The sequence below is a fragment of the Haliaeetus leucocephalus genome, unplaced genomic scaffold, assembly GCF_000737465.1.
Source record: "Haliaeetus leucocephalus isolate CR32 unplaced genomic scaffold, Haliaeetus_leucocephalus-4.0 Scaffold0, whole genome shotgun sequence".
NCBI lineage: Eukaryota > Metazoa > Chordata > Aves > Accipitriformes > Accipitridae > Haliaeetus > Haliaeetus leucocephalus.
Window position 1 is genome coordinate 21,490,448 of NW_010972436.1, and position 14,090 is coordinate 21,504,537.

General features: G+C 35.3%; 1 protein-coding gene across 3 annotated transcripts in view; it reads left to right on the forward strand.

Moving 5' to 3' along the window:
• PAXIP1 (PAX interacting (with transcription-activation domain) protein 1) overlaps window positions 1-12,347 on the forward strand; it is a 35,399-nt gene extending 23,052 nt beyond the window's left edge. For 2 of the 3 annotated variants that reach the window (XM_010585940.1, XM_010585959.1), the window contains 12 exons: window positions 294-389; window positions 731-868; window positions 2,204-2,325; window positions 2,832-3,016; window positions 3,151-3,194; window positions 5,802-5,869; window positions 6,264-6,366; window positions 7,266-7,434; window positions 9,214-9,314; window positions 10,489-10,623; window positions 10,707-10,782; window positions 11,353-11,723. In XM_010585940.1, the coding sequence (XP_010584242.1) occupies window positions 294-389; window positions 731-868; window positions 2,204-2,325; window positions 2,832-3,016; window positions 3,151-3,194; window positions 5,802-5,869; window positions 6,264-6,366; window positions 7,266-7,434; window positions 9,214-9,314; window positions 10,489-10,623; window positions 10,707-10,782; window positions 11,353-11,483 (1,368 nt within the window). In that variant the 3' untranslated portion in view covers window positions 11,484-11,723. Of the gene's footprint in view, window positions 1-293; window positions 390-730; window positions 869-2,203; window positions 2,326-2,831; window positions 3,017-3,150; window positions 3,195-5,801; window positions 5,870-6,263; window positions 6,367-7,265; window positions 7,435-9,213; window positions 9,315-10,488; window positions 10,624-10,706; window positions 10,783-11,352; window positions 11,724-11,865 lie in introns of those variants that run through there. The other variant, XM_010585949.1, reaches the window with a different exon arrangement.
• Window positions 12,348-14,090: the final 1,743 nt, after the last annotated feature.

Here is a 14,090-nt window from a genome sequence, read left to right on the forward strand (position 1 = left end):
AAGGGTTATTTTTGTTTGTATATCATTATTTGTTTTTTTTAATTGATTCTAAAAAATAGACTTTTTGTAGCTCAGTGAAAAGGTGCATATTTAATTTTGTTTTCTCCATTTTTTTTTTTTTAAATATTCTTAAGCTAGATAACAAACTTTTTTTGGGGGGGTAACTCTTCAGTGAAATGGTGCTAATGGTCGCAATGTCCTAAAGAGTAGACTTCATGTCAGACTGTTTGTTTCATAGGGTAATTTTAAAATTGTTACATGTATTAGAAATTCTGGGTTTGTCCTCTTACCAGATCATTCAAGCACATGGTGGGACAGTGGACCCTACCCTTACAAGCAGATGTACACATCTTCTTTGTGAAAGCCAAGTCAGTAACATGTATGCTCAGGTAAGCAAACTAGTAACTTGTATTCATGCATGCTTTCATTTTATTACTAGAAAGGTAGGGCTTTTCAGTATGTTCTTCATGCTTAGATTGCAAGTATAAAATTAAAATTTCTCATTATGTGCTTCTTTTATGATTTGTTGTTTATGGTATAACCAATTTTTTATAACGCATGTAGTAGATTTATTCCAGAGAACACGGAGAAAGATGCTATGAGAAGGAGGATTCTGAAAAAGTAGAGAAAAACAAATGATTAAAAACGAAGCTTTGTATTGTAGAAAAAGTTTAAAATAAAATAAAGATGTATTTTGGTTTTTAAAAGCTGTTTATGCGTGTCTTCATAGGCTCTAAGAGAGAGGAAGAGATGTATTACAGCACATTGGCTGAACTCAATCTTGAAGAAGAAGAAAATGGTACCACCTCATCGAGCGCTTCATTTTCCAGTGGCATTTCCACCAGGAGGAAAGCCATGCTCTCAACATGTAAGAAGAAAAAGATTACTTCTAAAGAACGCTTGCTTCCTTACATGAGCAGCATTAAAGTATAGCTAGAAAGTGTTTACTCAAAGCAAAACACACATTTCTTCTGTCTCGGAAGAAAAGCTTCTGTTAAGGTCCTCTGTTGATCTGTTGCCTGCTATCAGGTGATTCAGAGTGCTTTGCAAATGTTACTGAGTGGTGAGGAGTAACACCTGTGTTTGTGAATTATTCTCCTAGAAACTGAGGTGCAAAGATTATATAAGTTATATGTAGCAAGATGGCAGGAGTCCAAGCTGTGTAGATTATTTACTAAGAGCACGTTTAACAGTATATGCTTCATTTACCATAACCCAGCATCTTCAGGGGATTTTTTGAGGGTTTTTCTTTTTCTGGGTCAATACCTAGGAAATACCAGAAAAGGAAGCCCATGCAGTTCATCAGAGAATAGGAGGTCACAGTTCCAGTAGCCTGTGCAATGAGGAGCGCTGGGGAAGTTGAGTTTTGTGGGGTTGAAAGATAAACTTGCAGTTGAATTGGATGCATCTTGAAATACACTGTGCAATGTGAAATAAAATACCAAAGTATGTCTTGGCATTGGATTTCTTTGTGCTGCAGACATACAGGATGACAGCCTTGCTACTAGCCTGTTCTAAAAGACATAAAAAGAAACACAGCTTTGGCAAAATTAGAATATAACAATATGCATGTGAACACAGTGGCTAGTAGTAAACGTAGTATGTAATGTAATAAATGTAGTTTATTATCAACAACAAAATTGCTGTTGCCTTTTTCCTAAATGAGAGAATGGCAAAAATGCAAACTTGGCAAGACTAAGGATAAGAACAGAAGAAGTGGAATTACAGTTCAGCACCTATGATCAGCTAGCACAATTTATTTGGCTTCATGGCAGAGTAGAGCAGAGCATTCAGGAGACTTTTAAAAGAAGAGTAGGGCAAGTAAGTGTAAGCGTTTCTCTGTCTTCCTAAATATAAACAGCAGCAGAAGAAAGAGGTGACATGTGCGAGAAGAAAACTAGCTGTGAGCTCTTTCATAGTAAAACTCTATGAGAAGCTGACCAGCAGAATGAAAATGATTCTTCCTGAGTCAGAACTAGTGCTAGAAACCTGAAATTTTTATGTATAAACAAATCACTTTAAAATTGTACTTTATGTGTCCTACAAACCATGTTTTAATTAAGTGCCTATATGCCATAGTTATGATACTGCATATTTCATTGTAATGTAAAAAAGTTAGTAACAGAAAAATACTTTCAGCAGGAGTGTTTTGTAAGTACCATCTAATGTTCAGTTATTTGTAACTGTCTCTTTCTATCTGTAGATAATCTCTGTGACAGGATTTGTTGATAGTGACAGAGATGACCTCAAACTAATGGCCTACCTAGCAGGTGCCAAATACACAGGCTATCTGTGTCGCAGCAATACAGTTCTCATCTGTAAAGAGTAAGTGGTTTATCTTTGCAGTAATCATGTTCTCAGTAGCCTATTGCCAGTTAGTGCTTATCTGAATGTGAGGTGCTAGTTACATCTCATTTTAAGAATGTTAATTTTAATCGATTCTGCAATTTGATAGCAATAAATTTAGTGATGTTGCTTCTTGAACTAAATTGCTGAACACTGTTACATGATAAATTTGGCCTTCTAAAGACAGGCAAAAGAAAAGTCATTTCTAGTTTCACTATTTTATAATGTTTTTATAAGTGATGCTGACTGTTACATCATCTATAAGTAAAATTTTTCTTTTTTTTGTAATAATTGTTTTAAAATGTTGGAGGAGGGAAAATTAAGTTAAATCGAGGTCTAACTTGATTGCATTTGGGGCAGAAATTCTCCCCTAATTGACTTGTTCTGGCATGTAGAACAAAAGTATTTTTTCAGAGTATCTAGAAATTGCTATTTTACCTATGTCATTGAAATATTTTTTTTTTTCTTCACCTCTGAACAATAAGGCCCAGTGGCTTGAAATACGAGAAGGCTAAAGAGTGGAGAATACCATGTGTAAATGCGCAATGGCTCTGTGACATACTGCTAGGAAATTTTGAAGCTTTACGGCAGATACAGCACAGTCGGTATACAGTATTCAGTCTTCAAGATCCACTTTCTCCTAGTCAACATCTAGTTCTAAATCTTCTGGGTAAGAGTTTCAGTCCCAAAATCCTGTGTTCTGTAGCATTTATATAAGTACCTGTTTAATCAATAGAAACATGTGTCATCTGTTATTCATAACTTTCCAATGGTTTCATTTTTGTTTTGTTCTTAATTTCCTAGATGCTTGGAGAGTCCCATTAAAGGTGTCACCAGAACTTCTAATGGTACGTTGAATTATTGTATATATACCGCTATTTTTATAAGATTACTCTTTAGTGTTTTTAATGTGTGAGCACATGTGTGTATGGTGTGAGCAACACGCCAGAGAGGCTTACACAGACCCGTACTGAACCTCCTGGCGGTACTTCCTGGTAGTGTTCTCTCTATTTTATTTCAAGAAATCTGAGAAGTAATCTTTTGCAGAACTAAGAAACTGCAGTGTAATACACAAAATCAAGTTACTTTTGAGGCATCTTGGGCTAGTGCTTCACTCTTCAATTTTTACACCAGACCTGTAGAAAGGGCTTAGTATTTTTTGAGTCAGTACCTAACACTATCTGAAAATCAGGCCACATAAGGGTTTTTAAGGCAGAACACCCAAAATCAGTAAGAGTTCTGTTAGAATATTGACCAAATTTTAAATAGGATAGGTAATGTAAATTAAGGCTGGAACTACTTTTTATCCTCTCATTGAAATAGTCTAAGAACTAAAACCACTAATACTGTATATTTTAAAATTTAAAAATATATCATGCTTTAAAAGGTGTAGTTGATAACCCTGGAAATAACAGCAGTGTAAGCGAACAATGAAAAACGTAGCTTAAAAAAGATTTAGTAAAAAACATTTAATTTTTGTCATGTCGTGTATTCTGTGAAACATGCAAAACATGAGACAGGTGTAAGAGCTGAGGTGGAAACTGCAGCATATCTTCTGAACAGTTCCCTTGTTCTGAATATGTAGAAAACTATTTCAGTTTTTGTATTGTAAATTCTCTTCCCATTTCAGATTTACACATGATAACTGTTTTCACAGTGTCTGTCTTTATGTAGGTAAATTCCAGTTTGAGCTAGTGAGATTTCAGTTCATTTGTACAACAGATGACTGTCAGATAACATTTTATATTGCAGAAAAACATTTTGCCATACCTCTTGTGTTCTGGATCAGGTGTTATCTCAGTTGTTTTGTATCCTGTTCAGAAAAGAGGAGCTTAGTAACTGTCATAACTTAATTTGTACTAATACTTTAAAGGAGGTCTGGGCACTATTTGTTGTTTTAATGCCTTTACACTTTAGAAATAGCCACTACTGTGTCCCTGGGCATAAGTTTGAAACATTCTTCTTTTACACTGCTGTGGCATTGTTCTGTGGGGCTGTAAGAAACTAATTTTTAGGAAATTAAATGCTTTAAAAAATTTGTGTACTTCATATTTTCCTGAAGAAGGATGCATTCTACTAGTGACAAAATAAAAAATCCTTGAGGAGATTCAGTATGCACTATTAGTATTTAAAATAGCTTTTAACTAACTCAGTTTTGGGTTTGTTACCACCACCTCTTGGGTCCACACTGCAGTTGAGCTCATCTTAAAATTGGGCATGGGCAGCCTCCATGTGATTCAGTCAGACCAAGTGGTGGTCCCTGTTTTGTTGTATGTAGCAAATGGAGAGAACTTAGGGGTCAGAAGCCGAATTTAGTACCTCCCTTTCTGTATTTACTATATGGTGACCCTTCTTGCCCATGTGAAGAGAGAATCTTGTAACTTAGATTGAAAGAGACTTCTGGAGGCAATCTTGCCCAGCTCCCCTCTGGATGCCCACGTATGAAGAATATGATTTGGTAATAGAAAATGCTGAGGTTGTGGAAGTGTCAGACAAGGTACTTCACTGCCTTCACAGTAGGCATTTCTGTTTGTCTTGGGATTTAAAGCATGGGATCCTCTTTTGAGGACAGTATTGATGTCATCTACCTTTTGTATTTTCATAGTTGAAATGTCTATCAAAAGGTGAGCGCATGCACTTTTCTTTCCAGCTGCTCTTACTAGTGATTGTCTACCATAAAAACGCACATCCCTGAGTGTAGGGAACAAACCCCTGTGGTCTGTTCCTCCCACAGGACCATCCTCACAGCGAGGCTGGAATAATGCTGCCTGTCTTTCTGGTCAGGTACCTCTAGCATTCCTCACTAAATTTCAGGTGTAGATTTGAAGGTTAAAAAGGAATAGATGTCACATGCTCTTGTAACTGAGAGCTGTGGTTTCAAGTTACTCAGGCCAGGGAGAGCCTAAAAGCTACATTTCTCTACCCCCGGGCAGATGCTCTAGCGGCTGATCTAGTACTGGGGAAGTGGGATTGCTTTATCCAGTGAGTACCTGAGCATCCAATGGAGCTTCTGTTTATGTAGTTAGGGAACTTGAGTGTTTAAAACACAGGTGCCAGTATTTTCTGTTGATACTTGAGCACCTCAAAGAATATTGTAATCTTCATGTATTTAACAAGTGGTCAGGTTTTTCACTCTCTTATTTAATTATTTGGGATTTCCATTGGTGATTATCAGCTTTATTTAAAGGAAAAAAAGTCCCACAATATTTTATTTGGCGTACACTTAAGTGGTTACATAACTGTAGAGAAGCTTTGGTTAATGCTCAGCGTCTGCATTGAGTCAGTTGTGTAAGCAGTAGGTGCACCAGTACGCGTTCAGTAGCATGTCTTTTTCATTTGTGTTTAATTTTCTTTGATATAGTCTCAGAATATCGGTGTATAGTTTTCCTCTTTCAGAATAGAAGTCTGTTACCTTGTTTAATTCAGATGTAAACATGTAGATGATCTAATTTCAGGGTGTGAGGTTGCCTTTGAAACCAAAGCAAAATGAATCCAGTCTTCAGCCATCTTCCAAAAGAGCAAGGTAAGAATGGCGAGCAATCAGTGCCAGTAGCCCTTAATTTACTTTTGCACAGAAATGTCAGCTGGCCATCAGTCTGGTTCCATCCTTTGCCCTGCTAATTGAAATAACTATCAACATTTTTTGCATATTGCGAGCTACTCAGCTGGCAGGAATAAAATAATAACTAGAGAGTGAAGTAGTAAGATAATTGGGAGAGAACAGAAACAGGAGAAAATGTCCTGTTCTCAGCATCGCAATTTTTTCTTCAGAAGAAGATTGATTGTGCCTAATTCTCATTCATCTGAGTACTTCCATTGGTAAAAATTGTAAGACTGTGCTTGTCTAGTTTTAAAATACTAATAATACAACTTTGGGCCCAAACTTAACATTCTGCTGTATTTCATGTACTTGGTAGGATTGAAGACCTGCCGCCACCTACTAAAAAACTCACCCCAGAATTGACGCCAATGGTGCTCTTCACAGGATTTGAACCTATGCAAGTTCAACAGTACATTAAGGTGACTTTCATGCTTATCTCTTGTGAACTACATTGAAACAACAGATCTGTTAACTTTTCCTGATGTTAAGTTTTTGCTGTCTAAGACTTACTAGAATGCATCTAGTGGAAAAAAACCCATGCTTACTGGCGCTGGGGTTAGAGTATAGATTTATGTGAAATGAGTTTTATTTGGTAACTGAACTTTATGCTTCTGTGGTACTTGTTTTTTATTCTCATATGATTGCTTTAAAAGCAAGAAGGCACTTTCCACATTTGGTTTTATATCAGCAGACTTCATGATCAAATTTAGGTGAGGAGATTAGTGATGGTTGTACTGGGTAAGGCCCAAGATTCTTCTAGTGTAGTCGACATCTGTAATGCCAAAAGGAAAAAAGGGTGATTACTCAGTATAATCAAAAATACATGTGGAACTAGTCTGTTTAAAGAATACATGTTTTTCATGAGATGCTTTTCTCTTCAAAAAAAAGACTGACAAAATTAAGTTTCCTGTAGCTATAGTATATATTACACCTTCCACAGAAAAGAGCAAAATTATTAATTTTCTGCTTACTTAAAGTAATAGCATGTTTTACTTAAAAAAAGATTTTAATTTGTATCGTATAGTTATTTCATTGCTTTAAAAAAAACAACCTCAACTCAAAAAACTGCAGAAGCAGAATGTAGCTTTCAGTCTTGCCAGATGAAATTTGTGTCTCGAAATACCTGGATTTTCAGTGGCTGTAAATTCTGTCCTTTAATCAGCTTTAGTAAAGGAATGACTGTAATACAGAAATCTCTTATATTTACTGTTTCATTAGGACCTTAGTTTTATTTGATGGAGATGTTGTGATTCTTCATTTTTTGCTACAATTTTTAAAGGACTGTTCCATTCTGATTTGTGTTTTATACAACTTTCAGAAATTGTATATCCTTGGAGGTGAAGTAGCAGAATCGGCCCAGAAATGTACCCATCTAATTGCCAGTAAAGTGACCCGAACTGTCAAGTTCCTGACGGCAATTTCTATAGTCAAGCACATAGTAACTCCAGAGTGGTTAGAAGAGTGTTTCAAATGCCAGAAGTTTGTTGGTAAGTTAAACTAGTATCAACTTCTGTAGTAACCTTCAGGTTTGTTGATTAAAGTATGTGAAGATGGCATGCATACTTAAATACACTTCATTGTTTTGACTTCTGAATTCAGTGTCTCTTGTCAGATTTCTAGAGTTCAGTTTTGAAAGCAGAGATTTTAAGTCTACAACAAATCGGACTAGCATAGTTCATAACTGATGTTATGTTTAAAAAATTATACAAGCAGCTACTTTGTATTTCACTTGAGGTAGAAGGTTATGTTCAAATCTTTAAATAAAGGTATCATAAGAAATTATGTGGGGGTTTTTTTAACAGATTCTCTTTCAACAGAACATTTTGTTTCTTTTAGTTTTTATTTGATTTAATACAGTTCCTTTCTGTTAAATGAAGTAAAAAAATACTTTAAAAGTTTGCTTTAGAGTTATTAAATAATCGGATGTTGTTAAGAAATAAGATTGTATTTCTTTCTCATATAGACATTTGCAGATTTTTACCTATGGTTATATTACTTTTTAAGCCCCAAATACTTTTGGTTTCAATAATTTTTCTAAAATATAAGTTGTAAGAAACTAAGCCACTGTTGGAAATATATACAAAAATGCATTTAAATAATGAAAGTTAATTAGTCTAGTACTGTAAGTCTGTTGGAAGATACCAACTTTGTGTTTACACTGCTTTTAATGTTGACAGCTGAAAAAAACAGAATAGGTGATTTTGGTCTTTTTGACAAGGATGTTGGATCTGAAGAAAATTTTCTTAAAGGCTGATTAGTTGTTTTATGATTGTTTTATGCTTTTTATATAATTTGTTTGTAAGGAGGAAATATGTAACATTGCTGCCTAACCATGACAAAGACTTAAATCTATGGATAATTAACCAATAAACTGGCAAACTTTTTTATAAATCTGGAGAAAGCAACTTGCTTGATTCAGCCTCAGTGAACTGCGAAATCAATCCATTTGAAAGCGGTTAGAAGATAAGTCTGGGGATTTAGAAGGATGACTGTTTTGGTCTAGTACTTGAAATAGTTTACTTGTCTGCTGAAATTCAGTCAGTAGCTAATAGGCTGCCTTCACTTTTGTACCTAGTAAAATGATGGACAATAGGGCAGTTGCTTAGAAAATTTGTCCTACTGGTTTTCTTTGTCTTATGGAAGAGTATTAACACTGTCTCTTGCAGGTTATCAGAATTGTCCTTGGAAAGACCAATTTGTTCTCCATATAATTTTTTTTTTCCTTTAAAATTAGGTGTTTTGAATTAAGTGATTTAGAAATGTGTTTGACACAGCTTTTTGTGGAAAGATGAAGTTAAGACTGAAATTGCATCCCTAATAAAAAAAAGAAAGAAAAATCAGCTGAATAACAGGACAAGGGAAACAGATGGAAAGTTTGCTCTGTTAAGGCTGTGTGAGGAGTTCAAGACAGTTTCTAGGCTCCCATAGTTGTCACAGTGATTTGCACTTAAACTTAATCATTCTGCTCCTTTGTTTGTAGAGAATCAACAAATAAAAGTTTGCAAGTTCCTCCAATAAGTTAGAAAAAGGGACTTTACAGGACAGTAGTTGTTGCTAGATACACAAGTGTAAATACACACACAGTTCTCCAAGTAATCATGGGTTGTCCTTGTAAGACACCTAATAAAAGGCAGTATCATGTTAAAATCAATGAGTGTACCATTTAGAGTCACCCTTCCATCAATATTTTCTGATCACATTAGATCCTGGGTTATGTGGATGTTTTTGTCTTTTGTGCATTACATCATCAATCTTTTCTTTTTCAGATGAGCAGAACTTTGTGCTCAGAGATGCTGAAGCTGAGGTGCTATTCTGCTTTAGTTTAGAGGAGTCTCTAAAGAGAGCACAAGTAGCTCCACTGTTCAAGGTATGCAGTTTAAAAGGACATTTAAATACTTGGAGCTTTTCACCCGAATTTTTTCAGCGTTGGGACCACAGCTTTTGTAGCCAAGGGCAATAAAACAGACTGGTATATAACATGAAGCATTTGTTTTAAATTTTATTTTTTCCTTCATGCCTATTTCATGCCTAAGCATTGTTTGGATGGATCTAAGCCCTCTGAGTGACTGGATCCTGTAGATGTGAACTAAACATGCCCAGTATACTTAACAGTATTTGTTCCCTTACAGAATTTAGAACATTGCTCCATTATTTGTAAAATGCCACTTATGGAAGGGACTTTTTTTTTTTTTTTTTTTTTTTTTTTTTTTTTTTAACACTAGCCTGGTAGTCAAAGCACTTGCCCATAAAACTGAGGGTCTGAGAGTGATTTTACACTTCAGCCTAAGGGAGTTCTAGTCTGATTCTCTTTGAAGACTGCACTTACCACCAGGCTACTTTTGAGGATGATGCAAGATGGTTTTCGTGCCTCCAGATGAAATTACATTACAGTGCAGAGAAGTATCTGAAGATCCAAGTTGCTAGAGATTCCTCGGTATAACTAAATTTGAGACTTTTTCTTGAGGCAGACCACCTAAAAAGGGTATTTTTACAACTTGTAACGAATATGAATATATGTCTTTTATTAAGTCTAAATACTACATTTCACTCAGTTTTGCAATCTAAATAGCAAAGTTATTTTTTGATTCCTAGCTGGTAAACAGAGATAATCTGCTTTGTGATCTGATCACCTGTATCAGTCTCAGCCAAGTAGTAGGATAATTTTTGTCAGAAAGCAATACACGGACTGTTAATTAAAAGCTGAAAGGTCTTGGCGTTTGTTTGTTTTTTTTAAACCTAGTTTGACCAGTGGTCATTTGAAGGTTTCATGGTTGTAATTTTACAGGTGTTGAAATAGGCACACCTAAGCTGCTCAAATTTCTCAAAATTGTGGGTTTGCCCCTCCAGGGAAAACGTCAGTGGCAATTAAGGACAGCTGATCAGCTGATGAATTCATTGCCATAACCTGTGATATCTAACACCACCTTACAAAGCCTGTCCCATGATTGTGTAAGAGAAGAGTAACATGTTAATAAAACTTCATGTGTTGCAGAAATCGGTTAACAAAATAATGTTTTTTCTTATTCTTTTTCTCTTTTTAGGGAAAATATTTTTACATTACACCTGGAATTTGTCCCAGTCTTTCCACCATGAAAGCTATTGTGGAATGCGCAGGAGGAAAAGTATTATCTAAACAACCTTCTTTTAGAAAACTCATGGAGCATAAGCAGAACAAAGTGTGTAGAGTGTTGCTTTCTAAAATTTACTGGTAATATCTTACTGTGTTATTCTGAGCTTATGATTAGTTTCTCTCGTTTAGAGTTTGCCGGAGATAATCTTGATTTCCTGTGAAAATGACCTTCATTTATGTCGAGAATATTTCGCAAGAGGCATAGGTATGTATAATCTATCAATGTAATTTGAACAGTATATTGGCTGTTTTGATTTTTTTTTTTAATTATTATTATATTTTACAAGTACAGACATCTTTTGAAGCTTTCAGGTAATAATAGAGGAATACATGGTCTATCTTGCAAACCATGGCAAAATCTGAGCCAGCTGTTTGCTAGGTATTTCTGATAGATGTATGTTATAGCCAGGTCACCATAAACCTCTGAAGGGTACGCCTGAACTTGGGGCGTCAGTCCTGCATGAGACAAGATTCCTGTCTCAGTATTCATCAAGTTAGTTAAAGATTTGGGGTTTTTCACTTTAGCGATTTTTACTTCAGTGTAGAACCCCAGGACATGCTGTATTTATTAACAAAGACGTGCTCGGGGAAGTCTAGTATTTGTGGTGTGATGTCTGTGATGGCTAACAGTAGGGCCCTGGTAGTGGTGGGGCAATACTCCCTTAGGCCTTTGCATGGAGAGCAGAAAGGTACAGAATGGCCCCTCCTGACGCACGTGTAGAATGAGGAAGAATGTCCTTGTAGGGTGTAAACTGCATGTTTTTGATCTTTTCAGATGTTCACAATGCTGAGTTTGTCCTGACTGGGGTACTTACTCAAACACTGGATTATGAATCATATCCTTTTTGTGTAAAGGCTGTCTGCTGCTTTGGGAAGTGTGGTTTACTAAAAGTTTTCCTTAATTAGGAACTAATTATTTATAATTTTTTAGGATGTATAATGTTTGCTTGATAGGAGGGTAGTTTAACACCTAGAAACCTATCTTAAATTCAAAGTGGAATTACTTTTTGATAGGAAATACTTCAGTGGAGGTGGGAGACAGCATTGTCAGAAAGTAATAGTAGTAGAATATTAAAGCAACAGGAAAAAAACTTGTCACTAAGGAAGATACTTGTCATGAGTTACTTGCAGATGAGGAAAATAGCGTTTTACTGAAGAAGATGATGAACTCCGATTTGATAAATGCAGTGGAAGGACCAGTAAGGGTTCTATGTCTTTATGCATGTTTTTTATAGAAGTTCTATTTTGCAGTCATTTCTTGGAAGTTGTTCTTTCTTAACAAACATACATATAAATTTACTTGATGGATAGTAAAATGCCTTACTGCTTCGGAATCCTTGGAGCACTAAATCTAGTTGTTCAGCCATTGTACAAAGCAACTAAAACTTCCTGTGGATGCTGTTTTCCAGCTGTTTTCCTAGGGATGATGAGCAGTTTAAAGCAGGAAAGCAAAAATAAACTGCATCTTTTTTAGGATGTGTAATTTTATTATGCTGAAACATAATTTACTATGTTTTGTATTATACTACCATTTTAAAAGAGCCCACTTTAGGTATCATGATTAGCCTGTTTTTAAACATTTTAACATAAATGGTGGTACTTCAGCCAAAAGTGTAATTTGGATGTAAAAATAAAAGGGCTTGCTATCTATTAAATTATGGATGTTGAAGATGAAAATGTTTTGTACTTTATTTTTATTTCTTATACTCTATTTTCTTTTATATTGATATTTTGCCCACATTTTAAATAAATGTACTTTTAAATGTTTTACTCTATATTTTAGTGGTGGTTCATTTTTTTGAATACTGTGCAACAATGGCACTCTGGTAAGAGTAAATTACTCAAATCTTTTTCCAAGCAATGTAAAATTATTTTAAGCTTATTTTACCAGGTATGTTTTAATATATGAAAACCCAGTGCTTTAAAGGGAAATCGTTGTAAATGTATATATGTGTTTTTACTGAAATGAATAAGCAGCTTGAAGGAAGGAGAAACTACAACCCTACATATTGCGCTGTTGTGATAACTTTTGTTTGTATAGTGAGTTTTACTAAATAAATATTAAAAACCAGTCTCCTGAATCTATATTCAGTTGTATTTCCTAATACACACACATTTCTAATAATCTGACTTGACCATTTTTATCAGTTTAGAGTCTAGTAGATGAAAAAGTCATCCTAAAAGCATTTATTCTTTGATCAGCAAGCCATTCAACTCTAGTGGGGGAGTGCAGATACTCAATTATCTGTACAGCATCGAGTATATTACAGCACCTTGTGAACCATTCACAGATCAATTCAAAATGTGAGATAAAAAAATACTTTAAACAATAGCTTATCACACTATTTTTTTCAAGCATTTTGTATTTTTTTTATGCAGAACCATTTTACAGGGAAGTTTTTACAAATACAGTGTCATTAAACTGAGGTAAGCTGCTGTTTTTAGCTTATGCAAAACTTTCTACAGAGAAATTCCTAATTTCAAATCTCTTTTGTGCTATGGCTTAAAACGTAAATCTGCCTGATATTTGACCACTATTTCTGCTGCCTTTCTTCCCATGCCTCAGTTCAACAAAGTGCTTAAGCAAATGACAAATTCAAGCTGTAAGAACACAGTGGTAGTAAATTTCAAGATGAGTGAGGTCCCACCAAAGTCGGTAGTGTGCCTGTTGCCTGTTATTGCTGGCTCTGGCTTCCTCAGGTATCCTGATTTACTCATGTATTTAGCATTTCTATTGTAAGCAATAAGGGGCTGGGTGATCATAACAAGAATGTAACATTTCTGTCAGCGTGACTTTTGGTAAGGTGACAAAATGTAGTACATGAGAATGTTATACTTTGGCTCAAGATGGTGAATCAGAGGTTTAAAAAGGTATGGTACAGGGTGGGAGAAAATGATGCTTTTTCCCAAATGCCATTTACTTGTAACGGCAGAGTTATGTGCTTTTTCTTAGTGTGATGTTCAGCTCTCCATAATACAGTCTCCTCTTCATTATGAGATAGATTAAGAAAAAGTCTTTAATGTGGAGACCTAAGGTTGGAAATTGATACCATGATTTTATGCTTTAACTTTTAAAAATAGTAAAAAATGGAGGGACTGCAGTGGGAGTTAAGTGTTGGCCGATGAGTTGTTGTGCAGATGACTTAAATTGTTCAGACGTGTAGACCTGGCAAGTCTGTTCTCCCTTTACTGTCAATGGAGGGAGAGAATATCTCTAAAACCTGACCTAGTTAAAGACCCCTGCAGAGAGCGCATCTCTTAACAGTTTAGCAAACTAGTTTAGTTATCTACATCTATTAGAACACAGAAAATAGGTGAGATGAATCCTACGCTGAAGAACTTCAGTAATGCATTGCATAAATACTAATTTTGTAGTGGAGAAAGAAGTACACTTTTTTCCTTCAAGTACACTTCAGAATGTGTAATACTGAAATTATCTAAATCTGTGTTAATCTCTGTATGGCTTGAGACTTTCTTCATTATACTAGTTACCAGGTTGCAGAAAGTTTTTTG